This window comes from Pseudophryne corroboree, chromosome 4 (genome assembly GCF_028390025.1).
Source record: "Pseudophryne corroboree isolate aPseCor3 chromosome 4, aPseCor3.hap2, whole genome shotgun sequence".
Taxonomy (NCBI): domain Eukaryota; kingdom Metazoa; phylum Chordata; class Amphibia; order Anura; family Myobatrachidae; genus Pseudophryne; species Pseudophryne corroboree.
In genome coordinates, this window is record NC_086447.1 from 685,504,113 (window position 1) to 685,525,221 (window position 21,109).

Consider the following 21,109-nt stretch of genomic DNA (forward strand, 5'->3'; position numbering starts at 1 on the left):
AACCCCCGCCCTCTTAATTTATACACCACCACAAAATAAAAGTAATATAAAATAAATAAATAAATTATGCTAAATAAGCACTATTATTACCTGAGTTATATTCTCAGAACTATGTCCAAGATTTTCATTAACATCCACATTCTTTTCCTGAGAAGTCTCTTCAGTTTCATTGACAGATGTAAGGCTAAACTGTGCCAGGGAAGAGCCTCTCCTGGAAGTAGTAATAATATGTCTAAATAATTAATTAAAATAAAGCAAAACTTATTGATTTACACTTATATTTGGTATTTTCAGTGTGTTTATCTACAGTATTATAAAACAGATGCTTAAAATATGTTTATTCTTAACAACTGCTATTATCTTAAATAAGTGTCCAAAAATCTCTCTAGATCATTTACAAATCTGATCTGTATAGTTAGCAATCAATAGGCGTTAATGAAGGCTTGTCTGCATTTAAATATATCCATACACACAGCCAGAACTAGTGACAGAGCGGAGATTCACATGGGTGAGAGACTCACCCATTGGGTCCACTGTACCGATAACTATACATAGTGGCAGATCATAGTAACAGGCTGGATTCTCCTCTGTATGTTGGTCGGGGTTTCTAGTATTTCTGGGCCATAAAAACCAGTGCCCTGTATCTAATTTGATCAAAACTGCAAACTGCCAACCTCTGTTATTTAAAAATAAATAAATCTTGAAAAACCTTTAATGCTGGGTTTACACTATGAAGAACACTGGGCAGAACAGATAAAACGCTCCGAGCACTGGAGCATTTGTCTGATTGGTCTGAACCCCGTACACACTGAGCTACAAATAGCTCAGTGTGTACATTTGTCAGTGGGATCGAGATGTCAGGCGGCTTAAATAACTCCACATAAGCTCCTGCATACACGCCTATACAATCATCAGGCTGATCACTTGATGTCATATTGTATAGGTGAGCACCCAGCTTTAGTGAACTAATAATTAAAACGTGGTGTAAAGTATTAAAACTGGAAATAATGCAATGTACTTGTGAGGGGTTGGGCACACGTTGCTGGCTGCCAGGATCCAGTGGCGAGCACACTGACCCCGGGATCCCAGCAACAGAATGCCGGAGGTGGGTGAGCGCAACAAAGCCCCTTGCGGGCTCGCTGCACTCGCCAAAGGTTCTATTCCCACCCTATGGGTGTCATGGACACCCACAAGTGAAAATAGATCCTGTGGGTAGGCATTCTGATTGCCGGCATTTTGAGCGCTCAGGATTCCAGCGTCGGCATGGCGACCACCACCGGAATCCCAAGTGCCAGTCATATGACTGACTGCATCCCCTTGTAAGTACCCACTTTGGAATGTAAAGTCAAAAATACATTACCGCATTCATTCTACATTCATGTAAGTCATTATGTGAACATAGTATATGTGGGGAGTGATAGCCAAAGTTGCTGCATTATACCAAAAGTTATTGTTATTATCCTGAATAAATTCTGGGGCACCATCACTAAAGGATAATCAACCTGAATAAAATAAATTAGATAATTTATCATAATTAAACATGAAGAACATTTGCCAACTAAAACACACACACACACAAAAAAATACTAGGAACATGGATATAAAAGTAACTATAGACATTGGTGTAAATCCAATTAACTCACCCCTGCACATGTGTAAAAGTTGGTAATGGAATCGCAGCGAGTAAATCGCGGATAATTGGACTAAGCTCATATTCAGACAAAGGTTCACTCACCAGTGTGATTGTGGAATTTTAAGTACAGTAAAGCATCCTCTTAATAAAATACAATTTTAACCTTATTGTACTTACCCTTCTGATGGTACAGAGAGCGGATTCAGACGAAACTTAAGAAGTGGTGTAGTAATTTCAACAAACTGATCAGCTTTTTTCTCTACAATTTCTGAAATGCAAAATATTTTCTACAATTATTGTAATTTAATTAATAGTAACTGAATTGTTATGTATAAAGATGTGTCCTTATACAACTAGCTTCAATACACCATGTAGCGTGAGATGGTTCCATGCAACTCTGTTAACGTCTGGCGTCTTTTTTTCTAGAAAAAGCATCTTAGTCGCAATGCAATGTGACTAGGCCGCACAAGCAGGCTGTGCTGATTACTCTGATATATGACACTTCTATACTGTGTATGACTGAGTCTGTATACGGGGCTTGTGACTGATATGCCAGCGTTCGGGATGCCAATGCTTAGAATACCGACCGCGGCATCCCAATGGTTAGACAACTGACAGGGGTTGGGTAAGTACGTTAATCATCCCCTCCTACCCCCTAACCCTAACACTCCCTTTGCACAGCCTAAACCTAACCCTCCCCCCCCCCCCCCCTCTCCCCGTGGCCTACCACTAACCCTCCCCGGTACTGCCTAAACCTAAGCCCCCTTTTTCATACATCCTAGAGGATGCTGGGGTCCATATTAGTACCATAGGGTATAGACAGGTCCACCAGGAGCCATTGGCACTTTAAGAGTTTAACAGTGTGTGCTGGCTCCTCCCTCTATGCCCCTCCTACCAGACTCAGTATAGAAAATGTGCCCGGAGGAGCCGGTCACAGCTAGGGGAGCTCCATAGGAGTTCTTTTAGTTTTGTTATTTTTATTAGGGTTAGGCACAGGGAGGCTGCTGGCAACAGCCTCCCTGCTTCGTGGGACTAAGGAAGGGGGAGTAGTGTCTGCCCTGCGGGGTCTGAGCCACTTACTCCGCTGACAGGACACTGAACTCCTGAGGGGATTGAACGTTCGCCCACACAGGGGATCGCTCACCCCAGCAGCATGCCGTCACCCCCTTACAGAGCCAGAAGATAGGTGGTGAGTTAGTCACCGCCCCCCCCTGACAAGCAGGGAGCCGGTGTGAAGATGGCGGCAACAGGGTAGGGAGCGCAGTATTAACCGCGCTCCGGAGCTCAGAGGCACACTGTGCGATGCTGTGAGGGGCGACCTGACCCAGCGCCTACACCCTGAACTGGTCAGCAAGCCTGTCGTGGTCCCCGGATCTCTGCCAGCATATACCTCAGGCCAGTATAATCCATGTGAAGAGCGGGAAGATGCACCATCTTCGGGGGGCGGAGCTTCTCCTCAGAGCGGACCCAGCAGCATTCAGCTCCATTTTCTCTGCCAGCAGTCTTCAGCGCTGTCCCTCCACACCAACTCCAGCTATCTGTACGGTACCAAGGGGTTGTAGAAGGGGGAGAGGCAGTGTGTATACTGTGTCTACCTATTAAGGTGCACAGTCAGCGCGGGGTGGGGATTCCCTGTACTTCATAAGCGCTGTGTGTGGGTTGGCTCCAATCTCTGTGTCTCTCTGCAATTCTTAGGGGGAAACTCTGTCTGTCCTTACCCTGTGTGTATGTGGGCTATGTGGGGATTGCAAGCAGCCATGTCTAGAGACTCTGTATCATATGCTACAGAGGATATATATTCTCAGGAAGATCCTATTCCATGTAATCAGGATTGCACTGTTGTAGCGTATATTCTGGCTAGGGAACCGGAGTGGTTAGCCTCTCTTAAGGGGGTTATATCTCAGATTACTGAGAGGGTTGCACAGAGAATGAAACTCAGGTTTTACAGTCCGCTATGGCAGTATGCTCCTGTTCTGTTCCCTCGGGCCCCCCAGTGGTACACTCTTAAAAACGCGCTCTTGCCCAAATTACGCAGGATGACACGGATACCGATTCTGACACAGCAGACGGTGATGGGGATGTGTTGAAGGAGTCGGCATCACTTGCTAAGGGGGTGCAGATGATGATTGAGGCCATGAGAGATGTGTTAAATATTACTGACACAACTCCTGAGCAGGTTGAGTAGGCTTACTTCACTGATAATAAGAAAGCCTCGCTCACCTTCCCTGCATCTAAAGAATTAAATGCTAGTTTTTCAAAATCCTGGTAGAACCCGGAGAAAAAATTCCAGATCCCAAAAAAGGTTCTGGTTGATTTTCCCTTCTCTGAGGAAGATAGGAAAATATGGGAGACCCGCCTATAGTTGACGCACCTGTCTCCAGGCTGTAAAAAAAGGTGGTCTTACCTTATCCCGGGGTCTACCGCGTTGAAAGAACCGGCAGATCGCAAGGTTGATACTACGCTCAAGTCCATATACGCGGCTTCAGTGGCGATACTGCGGCCCACTATTGCCTGTGCATGGATTTCTAAAGCTATAGCAAAGTGGTCAGGCACACTACTGGAAGACTTGGCTACGATGTATAAAGGTGAAGTCGAATTGTTATTAAGTAACATACATGATTCTGCGGGATTTATGGTAGAATCCATGAAGGACCTGGGTTCCATGGCTGAAGGGATCTCCTCCATGTTTGTCTACGCTCGCAGGGGTCTCAATGGTTTGCGTATGCGGAATCCAGGAGAAGTGTGGAGAACCGACTCTACACAGGTCAGGCTCTTTTTGGGGAGGCGCTGGATGCGTGGATTTCCACAGCAACAGCAGGTAAGTCTCCTTTTCTTCCCACGGCTACGAAGAAACCTTTTTCTCCCAATACGTCACAGTCCTTTCGGCCCGCTAGGACTAGAAAGAACAAGCCCTCTAACATCTTCTTTAGAGGAGGTCGTGCTAAATCCCCAAAAACTGCACCTGCATGTTCCCAGGACCAGAAGTCTACTTCTGGTGCCTCAAAATCCTCAGCATGACGATGGACCGCGCAGCCTGGAGGTCAGTCAGGTGGGAGCAAGACTCCGGCATTTCAGCCATGCCTGGGTGTTATCCGGCCTGGATCCCTGGGTGCAGGATATTGAGTCCCGGGGGTAGAAGCTGGAGTTTCAAAACTCTTCCACCTCACCGATTCTTCAAATCAAGCTTGCCAGCTTTGCTGGCAGACAGAGCTATCCTACAGGAATCTATCCGAAAATTGGAAATGTCAGAAGTCATTGTTCCAGTTCCACCTTATCAGCGAAACAAGGGTTACTATTCGAACCTTTTTGTGGTACCGAAGCCGAATGGTTCGGTCATGCCAATTTTGAACTTGAAATCGTTAAACCCTTATCTAAGGGAGTTCAAATTCAGAATGGAGTCTCTGAGGGCAGTGATCTCAGGTCTGGCGAAGGGGGAGTTTCTGGTGTCCCTGGACATCAAGAATGCATACCTCCACATTCCCATTTGGTCACCGCATCAGACATCTCAGGTTTGCACTGTTAGACGATCACTATCAGTTTCAAGCACTGCTATTCGGTCTCTCCACGGCACCAAGGGTCTTCACCAAGGTGATGGCAGAGATGATGGTTCTCCTCCGCAAGCAGGGGGTGAACATAATTCCACATCTGGATGACCTGCTGATCAAGGCATCGTCCAGGGAGAAGTTGTTAAGGTCCATTGCTCTCACGACGCACCTGCTCAGGGAGCACGGTTGGATCCTGAACCTTCCAAAGTCTCATCTGGAGCCGACAATAAGATTGTCTTTCCTGGGGATGATCCGCGACACAGAGGTGCAGAGAGTGTTTCTCCCGGTGGAGAAAGCATTGGTGATACAGTCAATGGTCCGGGATGTCTTGAAGCCTGCCCGGGTATCGGTTCATCAGTGCATCCGCCTTTTGGGGAAGTCGGTTGCCTACTACGAGGCTCTGCAGTACGGAAGGTTTCATGCTTGGTCCTTTCAGCTGGATTTCCTGGACCAGTGGTCGGGATCTTACCTACACATGCACCAGAGGATACGTCTGTCGCCGAAAGCAAGGATTTCACTCCTCTGGTGGCTGCAACTGCCGCACCTTCTGGAGGGCCACAGGTTCGGGGTTCAGGACTGGATCCTTCTAAACACGGATGCAAGTCTCAGAGGTTGGGGAGCAGTCACTCAAGGGGAAACCTTTTAAGGACGGTGGTCAAGTCAGGAATCGGACAACGTGACCACGGTGGCCTACATAAACCGACAAGGCAGAACGAAGAACAGAGCTGCAATGTCAGAGGTAACAAGAATCCTCCTCTGGGCAGAAAGGCACGCAGTGGCGATGTCGGCAATCTTTATTCCGGGAGTAGACAACTGGGAAGCGGACTTCCTCAGCAGACACAATCTCCATCCAGGAGAGTGGGGCCTCCTCCCGGAGGTGTTCAAGGAGGAAACCGATTGGTGGGGTGTACCTCACATAGACATGATGGCCTCCCGCCTCAACAAGAAGCTGCAGAGGTACTATTCAAGGTCGAGAGACCCACAAGCAGTGGCGGTGGACGCACTGGTGACACTGTGGGTGTTCAAGTCAGTGTATGTGCTCCCTCCGCTTACGCTCATTCCAAGAGTTCTACAGCTTGTAAAAAGAATAAGGGTTCAGGCAATCTTCATTGTTCCGGACTGGCCAAGGAGGGCTTGGATCTGCTGGATCTACTACTGGAAGATCCACGGCCTCTACCTCTTCGGGAGGATCTTCTACAACAGGGGCTGTTCGCTTATCAAGACTTACCATGGCTATGTTTGACATCATGGCGGTTGAGCGCCAGATCTTAGCTCGGAAGGGTATTCCAAGTGCGGTTATTCCTACCCTGATACAGGCTAGGAAGGGAGTAACGTCTAAACATCCCCATTGACTTCGGAAAAAATATGTGTCTTGGTGTGAATCCAAGAAGTTTCATGCGGTGGAGTTTCAAATTGCTAAAAAAGGAAAGGCGCCTGTGATAGAACCTGTGTTGAGATGCTATTTGCTGCTCTCAGAATAGGGTATTAGCGTCCCTATATAGAGTAAACAAGCAAAAAAGGAAAGAGAGCGCAAATAGACTTGAATTATTCCATATTTATTATATCTAAAATTGCACATACACCAAAATTAGTTTAAACTATACCAATTGGCAACTGGATTTAAAACAACTTAGTACTTTAAAAATATATTTCATAGCATAGGATCCCTAACACTCGAATATCCTTATGGTTCCACTCAAGTAATACCCTACTGATTACCAGATAATTTTCACAGGTGTCCTTTAGTGAAATCAATGTAGAAAGAGTCCAAGAATGGTGAAAGACCCTTATTTATATCCACCAGTCACGTCCTGTGTGATAATACATGTATTTATACCGTAATCATGGTTATTGTTTCTTTTAAGAAAGAATTGAAACAGTTAATGTAGCAAATATACTGATGCTTCAGGTAGCTAAAAGTCAGTTTGTAAAGCAGGCTTTATCTCATATTGCAGCCTCTCTAGAGCGTCTCCGTCTGCCGCTCTCTACCTTAATCACTTATTGTGTTCAGAGCGGTTAGGCTTACCGCTTCCCGAGCGTTTTGGTCCACGGCGCTGGGATTGCGCGCACCGCCTGGCGTGTCCAAGGTGATTGTAGCTGCGGCGCCTGTGTTCACCTCTCAGTGCCCGACTGGACCGCTGGCTCCAGGCACGTGATCGGCAGCCACGGTCCCTGCTTTGCAAAGGGACCAATGCAGGTGGCTCCAGACCCAGGACCGGACTGTCCAATAAAGTGATTGAGGGTGTTTTAGGATCCAAACACTCTTCACGGATTTGGTTGCCACCGACTTCAGCATCAATCACTTTATTGGACAGTCCGGTCCTGGGTCTGGAGCCACCTGCATTGGTCCCTTTGCAAAGCAGGGACCGTGGCTGCCGATCACGTGCCTGGAGCCAGCGGTCCAGTCGGGCACTGAGAGGTGAACACAGGCGCCGCAGCTACAATCACCTTGGACACGCCAGGCGGTGCGCGCAATCCCAGCGCCGTGGACCAAAACGCTCGGGAAGCGGTAAGCCTAACCGCTCTGAACACAATAAGTGATTAAGGTAGAGAGCGGCAGACGGAGACGCTCTAGAGAGGCTGCAATATGAGATAAAGCCTGCTTTACAAACTGACTTTTAGCTACCTGAAGCATCAGTATATTTGCTACATTAACTGTTTCAATTCTTTCTTAAAAGAAACAATAACCATGATTACGGTATAAATACATGTATTATCACACAGGACGTGACTGGTGGATATAAATAAGGGTCTTTCACCATTCTTGGACTCTTTCTACATTGATTTCACTAACGGACACCTGTGAAAATTATCTGGTAATCAGTAGGGTATTACTTGAGTGGAACCATAAGGATATTCGAGTGTTAGGGATCCTATGCTATGAAATATATTTTTAAAGTACTAAGTTGTTTTAAATCCAGTTGCCAATTGGTATAGTTTAAACTAATTTTGGTGTATGTGCAATTTTAGATATAATAAATATGGAATAATTCAAGTCTATTTGCGCTCTCTTTCCTTTTTTGCGAGTTTCAAATTGGATGGTTTCTCCTGTTCCTGCAAGCAGGAGTGGATATGGGCCTGAGATTGGGGTCCCTAAAGGTCCAGATTTTCGGCTTTATCCATTTTCTTCCAGAAGCAATTGGCTGCCCTCCCTGAGGTTCAGACCTTTTTGAAAGGGGTTCTGCACATCCAGCCTCCCTTTGTCGCGCCGACGGCTCCCTGGGATCTTGACGTGGTGTTGCATTTCCTGCAATAGGATTGGTTTGAGCCTTTACAGGAGGCTGAGGTCAAGTTTCTCACATGGAAGGCTGTCACTTTGTTGGCCTTAGCTTCTGCACGACGTGTGTCGGAATTGGGGGCTTTGTCCTGTAAAAGTCCCTATCTGGTCTTCCATGAAGATAGGGCAGAACTCAGAATGCATGAACAGTTCCTTCCAAAGATTGTGTCGGCTTTTCATATCAACCTATTGTGATGACAGTGGCTACTGACTCCTCAATTGCTTCAGAGGCCTTGGATGTTGTGAGTGCTTTGAAAATCTATGTGAAGAGGACTGCTCATCACAGAAAATCGGACTCGCTGTTTGTCCTGTATGATCCCAAGAAAATTGGGTGTCCTGCTTCTAAGCAGACAATCTCACGCTGGATCAGGTTCACTATTCAGCATGCATATTCTACGGCAGGATTGCCGTTTCCAAAATCTGTTAAGGCCCACTCTACTCGTAAGGTGGGTTCTTCCTGGGCGGCTGCCCGGGGTGTCTCAGTTTTACAGCTTTGCCGAGCGGCTACTTGGTCTGGGTCGAACACGTTTGCTAAGTTTTACAAGTTTGATACTTTGGCCTCTGAGGACCTCAAGTTTGGTCAAGCAGTTCTGCAGGAGCCTGCGCGCTCTCCCTCCCGTTCTGGGAGCTTTGGTACATCCCAATGGTACTAATATGGACCCCAGCATCCTCTAGGATGTAAGAGAAAATAGGATTTTAATTTCCTACCGGTAAATCCTTTTCTTGTAGTCCGTAGAGGATGCTGGGCGCCCGCCCAGCGCTTCATTTTCCTGCAATGGTTCTTTGGTTCAGTACTGCATTGTTTCTAGGTAGGTTCTGTGTTTCTTTACTGTTTCAGTACTGTTTCAGCTGTTGCTGAGTTTTCCGGCTTGTTTGCCGGGTTTGCCTTGTTTGTGTGAGCTAGTATGAATCTTGCCACTATCTGTGTAAGATCCTTCTCTCGAAGTATGTTGTCTCCTCGGGCACAGTTTCTAGACTGAGTCTGGTAGGAGGGGCATAGAGGGAGGAGCCAGCCCACACTGTTAAACTCTTAAAGTGCCAATGGCTCCTGGTGGACCCGTCTTTACCCCATGTACTAATATGGACCCCCGCATCCTCTATGGACTACGAGAAAAAGATTTACCGGTAGGTAATTAAAATCCTATTTTCCCACAGCCTAAACCTAACCCTTCCCACCACGCAGTCTAACCCTAAACCTCCCCAGGGTGTGCCTAAACCTAACCTCCCCTTCCCGTAGCCTAACCCTAACCCTCCCTCGGCAGGCTAAACCTAACCTCCCACTGGCTGCTTACTTTTCCAGGTCCCGACAAACAGTTATTCGGGATCCCGGTGGCTGGCATTCGAGCCTCGGGCTTGTGATACTATTTGGGATGCCGACGCTGACATTCCGAGCAGTGTCGGAATTCTGGTGAACAGAGCAGAACCTGTATTGGAAAAAAGCTGCAGCTGCTACATTGTAGCACTTTGGCCCTCATTCTGAGTTGATCGCTCGCTGCCGTTTTTCACAGCGCAGCGATCAGGTTACTACTGTGCATGCGTATGCACTGCAATGTGCACGTGCGTTGTACGGGTACAAACAGCATCGTTGCTGTGCAATGCTTCTAGCGACGAATCCATTCGCACAACCGATCGCAAGGAGATTGACAGGAAGAAGGCGTTTATGGGTGTCAACTGACTGTTTTCTGGGAGTGGTAGGGAAAACGCAGGCGTGTCCAGGCGTTTCCAGGGTGGGTGTCTGACGTCAATTCCGGGAGTGGACAGGCTCAAGTAATCGCAAGGGCTGAGTAAGTCAAGAGCTACTCAGAATCTGCAAAAAACTTTATCGTCCCGCTCGGCTGTACATGCGATCGCACTCTTGCACAGTGAAAATACACTCCCCCGTGGGCAGCGACTATACGTTTGCACGGCTGCAAAAAGTAGCTAGCGAGCGATCAACTCGGAATGAGGGCCCTTGTGTACAGATTCAGACTCATTCACCACTGTGCAATTTAATAAATAAAATAAATCAGCACAGACTTCTTGTGCGCTCTAATCACATCGCATTGCAACTAAGACGCATTTTCTGAAAAAAGAGACACATAAAAGATGCACTCTGCTACAAGCTTCTCGATCTGGCGTGCCAAGAGAGGCTGTTTGGCGTGACTGCAGCAATGATGTAAGAGGACACATCTGTATTTGTCATTTATTTTTATTCTAGTGCAATATAGAATGATTTTGTAATATACAGTATACTACCACAAAGCAAAACATCTAATAAGAAATACAATAAAAATACTTTCATATTCTTCCAATAAGCTCTGTAGATATTAATATAGAATGTTCCTGTGGAACATAAAAACAAATTGTACATTGAAACAAACCGTACTCCCGCATGCAAGTGCATCGCAGGTGTGATTTGCGCCCGCGTGCAACTCATTCACGGGAGCTCGTGCCCCAATGCAACCTATGGATTGTGGATGTGTATGCAGTGCACCCAGGTCCGGACTGGGACTAAAAATAAACCCTGGCATTGAAAGCACACAGGCCCACCTTGCGTCAGCATCTGGCATAGACTCCACCCCTGTATTATTCCTGACACTTCCTACTTCTTAGTCTATGCTCTATCAAATATAATTTATATTAGAACAACATACAAGGGTACATCATGTGCCATAGACATTTGATATTTGGTTGGTTCTGTTAGGTAAAGCTGGCACTTCATTGGTGTAGGTCGCACACAAAGAAAAGGGAAGGCATTTTCCCAGTTGACCAAGCCCTAGCATAGCAGTTGTTGAGGATTGTAGATTGTGTTTACTGAAGGATTTTTTTAAGGGCATGGGGGCTGAATACAGAGGAGGACACATCTGTGCACACCAAAGCAGAGCTGTAAGTACACATTTTGGTGCCCTGTGTACTTAAAGAGCATTGGTATCCCCATAATTGAAGCAAGACAAGAAGAAGAGCATTTGCCCCCCAAAAAGTGTGTTCTCGCTAAGAAGGGGTGTGACCACAGAATAGTACCCCCATTAAAATTATGCCACACAGAAGTGCCCCTTAGTCACATTACACCGCACAGTAGTGTCGCTTATTCACGTTACGTCACACAGTAGTGTCCCTTATTCACATTGTGTTACATAGTAGTGCCCCTTATCCATGTTTTGTTACACACTACCGCCCCTTATCCTTATTTTGTGACAAGCATTGCCACTTATCCACGTTTTGTCACACAGGAGTGCTCCTTATTCACGTTTTGTCACACAGTAGTGCTCCTTGTTCATATTTCATCACACAGTAGAGCCTGTTCACATTAAACCACACAGTAGAGCCCACTCACGTTGTACAAAAAAGTAGAGCCCAATCACATTATGCCACACAGTAATAGTGCCCCTTATACATCATGACACACAGAAATGCCCTCTACAAATGATGCCATGCAATAGTAGTACCCCTTATAAATTGTGCCCCACAATAAAGCACACCCCCTCACCTGCAGCCTTTTTATTCAATCTCCCCCCAACATATGCTGTGTGTGTATATATATATATATATATATATATATATATATATATATATAATACCGGCGGTTGGGATGCTGGCGGTCAGAATACAGACCACGGCATCCCGACGGTCAGAATATATTATATATATGGCCGAGTGAAAATGTCACTATGTAACAAAACAACGAGACTGCCCATTGACACTGAGTATAGTCCCGCCTGGGAGGCAGTGCCGCTCAGATGGGCATGCAGACAGACAGACAAGCTTTTCTCGTGCGTTTGCCAGAAGTGCCAGATGGCCGGTCTGGCCCTGAGTGCACCCACAGGCAGCACGCACAATAATGGCGGCAGAAATGCAGTGAATACCCGCTGCCATGGGCAGGATGAGAAGGAGCACATGTGTATCAACTTTTAGATGCAGAATATGTCTTATACAGAGGCAGATTTCACACATTTATTATTTATTTTATTGAATATTTATATAGTTCCTTAATGCTTTACAATAGGCAACGAAACAGTAAATCGAGACTGGGTAATAAATATTTCTCAAGATAAAAGACATAAAAAAACATATTAATAATATGTGTATAACCACTGTATCAAAATAAGTACAGGGTACATATAACGCAAACAAGCACCTATAATTATTGTGTTTACACGGCGGCTGGAAAACATGCGGGACAAGGGCGGAAATGGTATGCGTTCCGTGTATATTGGAACGCATAGCACCGATTTGGTTATTATTAATATGTTTTTTTATGTCTTTTATCTTAAGAAAGATATTCAATAGGGCAGTGGTTCTCAAACTCGGTCCTCAGGACCCCACACGGTTCACGTTTTACATGTCACCCAGCAGGTGCACTGTGTATCACCAACTGTCACATTTTAAAAATGTACAGGTGACCTGCCAAACATGAACTGTGTGGGGTCCTGAGGACCGAGTTTGAGAACCTGTGCCATAGGGCAGTTTTGGTCAATGTATCACACATTTAGTTTGTGTTTAAATTGTATGTATTGAACGTTTCATCGATATCCACTTCTTGTTAACAATCCCCTCCCCCAGATGAGGAGGGACTTTCAGTAGGTACAAATACAATGCCTAGCTTGCTTTCCCACACACCCTGAGGAAGACAAATGTCGAAACGTGTTGGTGGAGAGTAGGCTACACATCTGTATGGTTACATCCATTTATGACCTTGGACTTATCATCATTGGGGTCTAGTCCGGACCTTTTACCCCCACAGGTCAGGTGTTTAAAGTTTTTTCCAGTTAAACTGTGCAAACACCTTGATGTAACTTGAGCTGTGTACGCCCTGAAAAAAATCTTCTAATTACTTTTATATAAGTTTTATTGATGTAGATAATAAAATTGCTTTTATTGAGACAAACTGATTGGGGTTTCATCTGTCTCCATATACCTCCCAATACTGAGTATTGGAAGTATTTTGGATTCCGCATACAGATGGGAAGTGGAATAAGGAGAAAAGAAGCCTTTATATGCAAGTCGAAGCAGATCAAACTGTAAGTTTGTTACGTTAGTTATCCATGGGGGTTTACATCACTGGTGGAATAGAAGGATACAGCACCACCACGGGTGTTGGTGAACCATTAAAGAAACCTTTATGAATGATTCTCACTTCACTTTGGTGTGAGTACAGTACGGCATTCTGACTATATATTTTACAAGGGAAGACATCTACTGTATATAGAGAAATTACTTCCTGTGCAGTTCATCTTGGTTAGAAAAGACATACTATACTATATTTGTGTTTTGTGTATTTTTTCTTATTTTTCTTGCGAGTACGAGTTGGAGGAATCTATATCGGGAACATCAAGAAATATCCGGACTACAAGAGGGACAGACAAACATTTATTCTCATCTACAGACACTATCTTATATAGAGACTTTATATCCGTGAATATTTCGATTATTAATTCTTATTGGTGAGTGCATAAATATATGGTTGTGTTTTTTTCAATTTTCTAATTTGACTGTATAGATTTAAGCTCTTACTACCTCTTTCTGCCATATATCTCAAAGCAACAATTTCCTATTTATCTCAGTTCTATGTCGCATTTATTTCTGTCAATGTGGTTAGTATGTTAAGTAATTTTAGCATTACTGTCTTTATAATGGAAGATTCTTCTTACCTATTGCGATGAAATTTATAATTGTATCATGTCAGTGTGTACACCCTACCGGTATCCCTTTCCCTCTCTTTTTATTTCTGTAACCACCACCTTCACGCCTTTATTATGCTTCATAAAACTTAATAAACATTTAATATTGAAAAAATATCAGGTATGTACAGTCTGCTGATTGGCCTGCGCTCTCTGCTGCTCTGTAAGTGACTGTGTGTGTGTGTGTGTGTGTGTGTGTGTGTGTGTGTCTGTGTTTCGCAGACCGGAGGGGAGAATTTATCAGCAAAAATAGTAGTAGTACTGGGGGCCTCCCACAACCTACACTCAGGAATATCTGTGTTTGTGTTGCCTTGCATTGTCTCATTCCTGCCTCTAGGGGTCTCACTTGCTGCCTTAGGTCTGAATGGCAGTTGCACACTCTGTCCCTGCAGGCTGATTACCTGATTGTGAGCAGCTGTGGCCAACACCTTGTGCTGCTATTTAGCTCCAGCTCACTTGCATCCATGTGCAGATAATTGTGGTTCCATATGGATTGTGACTAGGCTCTCTCCAGTTATCCTGTCCTGCTCCTGCCATACCTGCATCTCTGAGACATTTCCTGGAGCCTGGTTTCACCTATGCCTTGTTACGAAACTTCTTGCCTTGCTGGAGCAATATCTGCATTTCTGAATTATTATTTGCAGTCTGTTTCCACCCCAGCCTGGTTACTTCATTTTGGTATGTTATTTTCCCTCTGCTTTGTTTAAACCTGGATTTCTTCATGTTCATTTTCACCTCTGCAATTAATCTGGACTGTATCTAAATTCAAGCATAATCATACTCCCTGTTAAATATCAAGCCATTACTATTATCTGGGAATATTGCATTCTGTTCATGTTTATCAAGGATCCATTCTCTGTATATCTTACTGGTTCTTTCACTGCAATAAACCTTGTTTAATTTTCACCTGGCTTCAGCTGACCTCATTTCAGGTTCTTCCTGCATGTGCACACACAGAAGCTTAGTAGTCATAACACCTACTGTACATTGCCCTGGGCCCCCACCAGCCTTAATTCAGCCCTGGGAACACCCCTCAGGGTTGTGCCCCTGGCCAGAGTAAAGATGAAAAATAGGTACAGAAATAGGTACAGAGTAAAGAGTAAGTCTGCAGTGGTTTAAGTAAAAAAAACACAGCACAATGAAATTCTGAGATGCAATTAAATTCTGAGATGTCAAGTATGAAATTCTGAGATGCCAAGTATAATTACTTAATAATATTATCCAATGCCTATTATTTACAATTCTTATTATTATTACTTTCAAAACTAAAAGTGGATAAATCAATGGGGCCAGATGGGATTCACCTAAGGATACTAAAAGAGCTAAAAAATGTGCTGGTGACACCATTAACAGAATTATTTAACCAGTCACTAAATACAGGTGCCTTTCCAGAGGACTGGAAAAGAGCGAACGTAGTTCCAGTGTACAAAAGTAGAAGCAAGGAAGACGCAAGTAACTACAGACCAGTAAGACTTACATCAGTAGTAGGGAAAGTAATGGAAAAACTATTAAAATAAAGAGTTGTGGAATATCTTAAATCAAACAACTTACAGGATCCAAAACAGCATGGATTTATTGGTGGGAGATCATGCCAAACAAATCTTACTGACTTTTTTGACTCTGTGATGAAAATAATAGATCAAGGGAGAGCTGTAGATGTAGCATATATAGACTTTAGTAAGGCATTTGACACTGTCCCACATCGCAGACTGCTAAATAAACTTGAAAGCGTGGGGGTGGAGTATAAAGCAGTTAAATAGATAAGAACATGGTTGCAGGATAGGAAACAGACAGTTGTAGTAAATGGAGTGCAATCTATGGAGGGAAATGTTACCAGTAGAGTACCCCAGGGATCTGTACTTGGACCATTTCTCTTTAATATCTTTGTTGGTGACATTACATAGTAACATAGTAACATAGTATCTGAGGTTGAAAAAAGACAATTGTCCATCGAGTTCAACCTATTTGTGGTCTCCTATGCATGATGATTTGACTAAAATTTCTGACTGATGCTGCTGTCAGCCGTTGCATTTTATCCCTATTTATAGTAACTATAATGCATGACTATGCACCATACCCCTGCATATCCTTATCCATTAGGAATTTCTCTAACCCATTCTTAAAGGTGTTGACAGATTCCGCCATTACAACTCCCTCGGGCAGGGAATTCCAAACACGTATTGTCCTTACCGTGAAAAAGCCTTTATGCCGTATTGTGCGGAATCTCCTCTCCTCTAACCTGAGCGAGTGTCCACGAGTCCTCTGTGTTGATCTAACCAAAAACAGGTCCCGTGCAAGCTCTGTGTATTGTCCCCTTATATATTTGTAGATGTTGATCATATCCCCTCTTAGTCTCCGCTTTTCCAATGTAAACATGCCTAGTCTTTCAAGCCTTTCCTTGTATTCCATCGTCTCCATGCCCTTAAGTAGTTTGGTCGCCCTCCTCTGTACCTTTTCAAGCTCCAGGATATCCTTTTTGTAGTACGGTGCCCAGAATTGTACACAGTATTCAAGGTGTGGCCTCAATAGTGATTTATATAACGGGAGTATAATACTCTCGTCCCTAGCATCAATACCCCGTTTTATGCATGCTAATATCTTATTAGCCTTCTTTGCTGCAGTCCTACTTTGGGTACTACTGCTTAGCTTGCTATCTATGAGGACACCCAAGTCCTTTTCCAGTACAGAATCCCCTAATTTTACCCCATTTAGTAGGTAGGTGTAATTTTTGTTCTTGTTACCACAGTGCATTACCTTACACTTGTCTGTGTTGAAGCGCATTCTCCATTTGGCTGCCCATGCTTCTAATTTAACTAAGTCGTTCTGAAGAGACTCGGCATCCTCCTCTGTATTTATAGCCTTACACAATTTGGTATCATCTGCAAAATTGACACCATGCTCTCTAGACCTTCTGTTAGGTCGTTAATGAAAATATTGAACAATAGCGGTCCTAATACTGAGCCTTGCGGCACACCACTTAGCACTTCAGTCCAAGTTGAAAAAGATCCATTAACCACAACGCGCTGCTCCCTATTATCTATTGTAAATGGTATTGAAGGGAAAGTATGCCTTTTTGCAACAGGTAGACACACCGGGAGGGGTAAAACAAATGATTGATAACCTAGCTAGGCTTGAGAAATGGTCAAGAATGTGGAAATTACAGTTTAATGCTAAAAAATGCAAAATCATGCACTTGGGTCTCAAATACCCAAAGGCTAAATATAATATCAAGGGTACAATAATGGAAACTACTGAGGAGGAAAGGGACTTAGGAGTCACTATTTCAAGTGACTTAAAGACAGGAAAGCAATGCAACAAAGCAATCAGAAAGGCAAGTCATATGCTTGGATGCATAGCGAGATGAATCAATAGCAGGAAAAAAGAAGTAATAATGCTACTGTATACAGTAGGTCATTGATACAGTCTCATGTGGAATACTGTGTCCAGTTTCGGAGACCATGGGGGTCATTCCGAGTTGATCACATGTAGCAACTTTATGCTGCTCATGCGATCAACTAGACGCCGCCTATGGGGGAGTGTATTTTAGCATAGCAGGGCTGCAATCGCTTGTGCAGCCCTGCTATGCTAAAAAAGTTTTGTGTAAAACAAGACTAGCCCTGCAGTTACTTACCCTGTGCGATGGATCCAGCGATGAAGGCCCCAGAATTGACGTCAGACAACCGCCCTCCAAACGCCTAGACACGCCTGCATTCGGATCTCCACGGCCGGAAAACAGTGAGTGTCCAGCCCGCTGGGCGCATTGCAGGTGCCGCGAATTCGCAGTTCTGACCCGTTCGCACCACAGCGAAGAACTGCTGCATGCGAATGGGTCGGAATGACCCCCCATAACTCCAGAAGGATATAAATACATTAGAGAGTGTACAAAGAAGAAATGGGTAAAAATAGAAGCGCTCAACACTAACTGACCCTGCGATCCAGAATTAATTCACAACCAAAGTGTCAAAAGGGATTTTTTGATATATTAAAAAATATTTATTACAATACAATAAAAATTGCACAATAAACCAGATATATATCTGACATAAAAACCTTTTTCCTCACTGAAATTCTGTATCAAAAGATATTCTACATTCACATCAGTTACAAGTGTCAACTAGATAACTAGCAGCAATTAGGTTGTAACAATTGTTGCAGTAAAGTTACCAGGCTGTTTGTTTGACACTGTTGGATATACCCTCAAACACAATTGTTAAATGTAGAATTAAAAATGAATATGGAATACAATCATAGGCTCTATATACAAGAGCTGTATTCTAAAACGTCTCAAAGTTCCAGGAGCCGATGACAGGTGATAATGAATAGTTAGATTACCTCTCCAATAAGGCTAAGTGGTCCCGAGCGTCCTCGGGTGAGCCCAGGAAGCCCAAATAGAACTGCAGAGTTGAAAGCACTGGCTGTGCTAGCCGGGGTCCCGCTGTTAAGCCTGCTATCCCTGGGCGTGCACCGCCCGTTGCAGTCTGTAGGGAAAGACAGGTGTGTGGCTGCTGTGATGGAGAGCCCGCTGCAGGAATATAGTGCTTAGTGGAGCGCCTCGATCTCCCAGGACTGGCACCGTCCGTTGGAGATGTAGGGGAGAGAGGCTGCTGGTTAACCACTGGCGCTGTACGGAGCTGGGAGTTCGGCTGTGTCCTGTCCTGGCAGCCGCACTGTTTGCTCCCGTAGGAGGTGAACCGGAGCCGTGCGGAGAGTATCAAAGATTACAACCAGTCAGTGAGGCATAGGGGGGAGGAGTCCTGACGCGTTTCGTCACGTGACCCGTGACTTTTTCAAGAATCTTTGAAAAAGTCACGGGTCACGTGACGAAACGCATCAGGACTCCTCCCCCCTATGCCTCACTGACTGGTTGTAATCTTTGATACTCTCCGCACGGCTCCGGTTCACCTCCTACGGGAGCAAACAGTGCGGCTGCCAGGACAGGACACAGCCGAACTCCCAGCTCCGTACAGCGCCAGTGGTTAACCAGCAGCCTCTCTCCCCTACATCTCCAACGGACGGTGCCAGTCCTGGGAGATCGAGGCGCTCCACTAAGCACTATATTCCTGCAGCGGGCTCTCCATCACAGCAGCCACACACCTGTCTTTCCCTACAGACTGCAACGGGCGGTGCACGCCCAGGGATAGCAGGCTTAACAGCGGGACCCCGGCTAGCACAGCCAGTGCTTTCAACTCTGCAGTTCTATTTGGGCTTCCTGGGCTCACCCGAGGACGCTCGGGACCACTTAGCCTTATTGGAGAGGTAATCTAACTATTCATTATCACCTGTCATCGGCTCCTGGAACTTTGAGACGTTTTAGAATACAGCTCTTGTATATAGAGCCTATGATTGTATTCCATATTCATTTTTAATTCTACATTTAACAATTGTGTTTGAGGGTATATCCAACAGTGTCAAACAAACAGCCTGGTAACTTTACTGCAACAATTGTTACAACCTAATTGCTGCTAGTTATCTAGTTGACACTTGTAACTGATGTGAATGTAGAATATCTTTTGATACAGAATTTCAGTGAGGAAAAAGGTTTTTATGTCAGATATATATCTGGTTTATTGTGCAATTTTTATTGTATTGTAATAAATATTTTTTAATATATCAAAAAATCCCTTTTGACACTTTGGTTGTGAATTAATTCTGGATCGCAGGGTCAGTTAGTGTTGAGCGCTTCTATTTTTACCCATTTCTTCTCCAGCTTATTAGTTAGGAGTAACACACTACTCCTTATAGAGGCGCACACACTTCTGACATTTGTGATTTTATTTCTAAGTTGTTAGCTTTGTTTAAATTTTATTAAGATAATTGAGACACATTGGCGCAGCAAAAAATCTCCTTTTCTTAGTGTACAAAGAAGGGCAACTAAAATGGTGCATGGCCTACCTCACAAAACTTACCCGGAAAGGATAAAATATCTTAACATGTATAGTTTGAAGTAGGGAAGGGAAAGTGGGAACATGCTAGTAACTTTCAAATACACCAAGAGTCTTTAAGTTCAGGAGGGAAGCATTCTTCAAAGGAAGAGAAGTATTAGAACTCAAGGACATACACTGAAACTGGAGGGAGGAAGGTTCAGGGGAAATTTAAGGAAAAATTACTTCACAGCAAGGGTCGTGGATAAGTGGAATAACCTCCCATCAGAGATGGTAGAGGCTAAGACTGTAGAGCAATTTAAACATGCTTGGGATAGGCATATGAATATCCTTAAAATAATTAAGGTTCAAAAACGGTTGAGATTACCTAAAGGATAAAAAAAAGGGGCAGACTAGATGGGCCAATTGGTTCTTATCTGCTGTCAAATTCTATGTTTCTATATTTCTATTTACACTACAATGGTATCAATAATTAATAAATTCAAACCAATTGAGGATTGATTGCTCTATGATAGAGAAAACAAGTTACAAAAAAGTGCTCTTTATGGATATGTCTAACTTCTGCTGTTACCCTCTTGTCAACGGACAGACTGAAAACATACTGGTAGTTTAATTGGGAAACCATTGGTTAATGGACCGATAGATTCTGTATGTGTTAGGAAATTTTAACTTTAAGCTCCACTGGGACATGGACTATTTTGAACAATTGTAAATTCTTTGTACAGCGCTGCGTAATATGCTTGGTGCTATATAAGTAAATGATAATAAAAAAATGTTGTTCACACAGTACTGAAGTACTGAATATTTAATGCTGGCACTTCCTGAGACAATTAAATCAGCACTGTGACCCTAGTGAGAGGTAATCATAAGCTTAGGAAGTGAATGATAATTCTACTTCAAACCACTAAAGGCCACCACTGCACATGATCTTGCCATAACCATGATACTGGAAATTGACCCTAACAATTCCACTCTCAGCTACCAGAGTCCATCACTAGATATGAAGTTGCGCTTAACCAAAATGACCGGCTCTACCGCCAAACTTTTTGAACCCAGTAACTCTGCCTATTGCTGATCTACTCATCCTATGTAATGAATACAGCTATTGACTTTAT

At 44.1% G+C, this 21,109-nt stretch overlaps 1 protein-coding gene across 2 annotated transcripts in view; it reads right to left on the reverse strand.

The window, feature by feature from the left end:
• The window catches only part of ADGB (androglobin), a 943,967-nt gene that overhangs the window by 317,225 nt on the left and 605,633 nt on the right, over positions 1 to 21,109 (reverse strand). For both annotated transcript variants that reach the window (XM_063917880.1, XM_063917881.1), the window contains 2 exons: positions 1,811 to 1,901; positions 91 to 211 (listed from right to left, as the gene is read on the reverse strand). In XM_063917880.1, the coding sequence (XP_063773950.1) occupies positions 91 to 211; positions 1,811 to 1,901 (212 nt within the window). The remainder of the gene's footprint in view (positions 1 to 90; positions 212 to 1,810; positions 1,902 to 21,109) is intronic.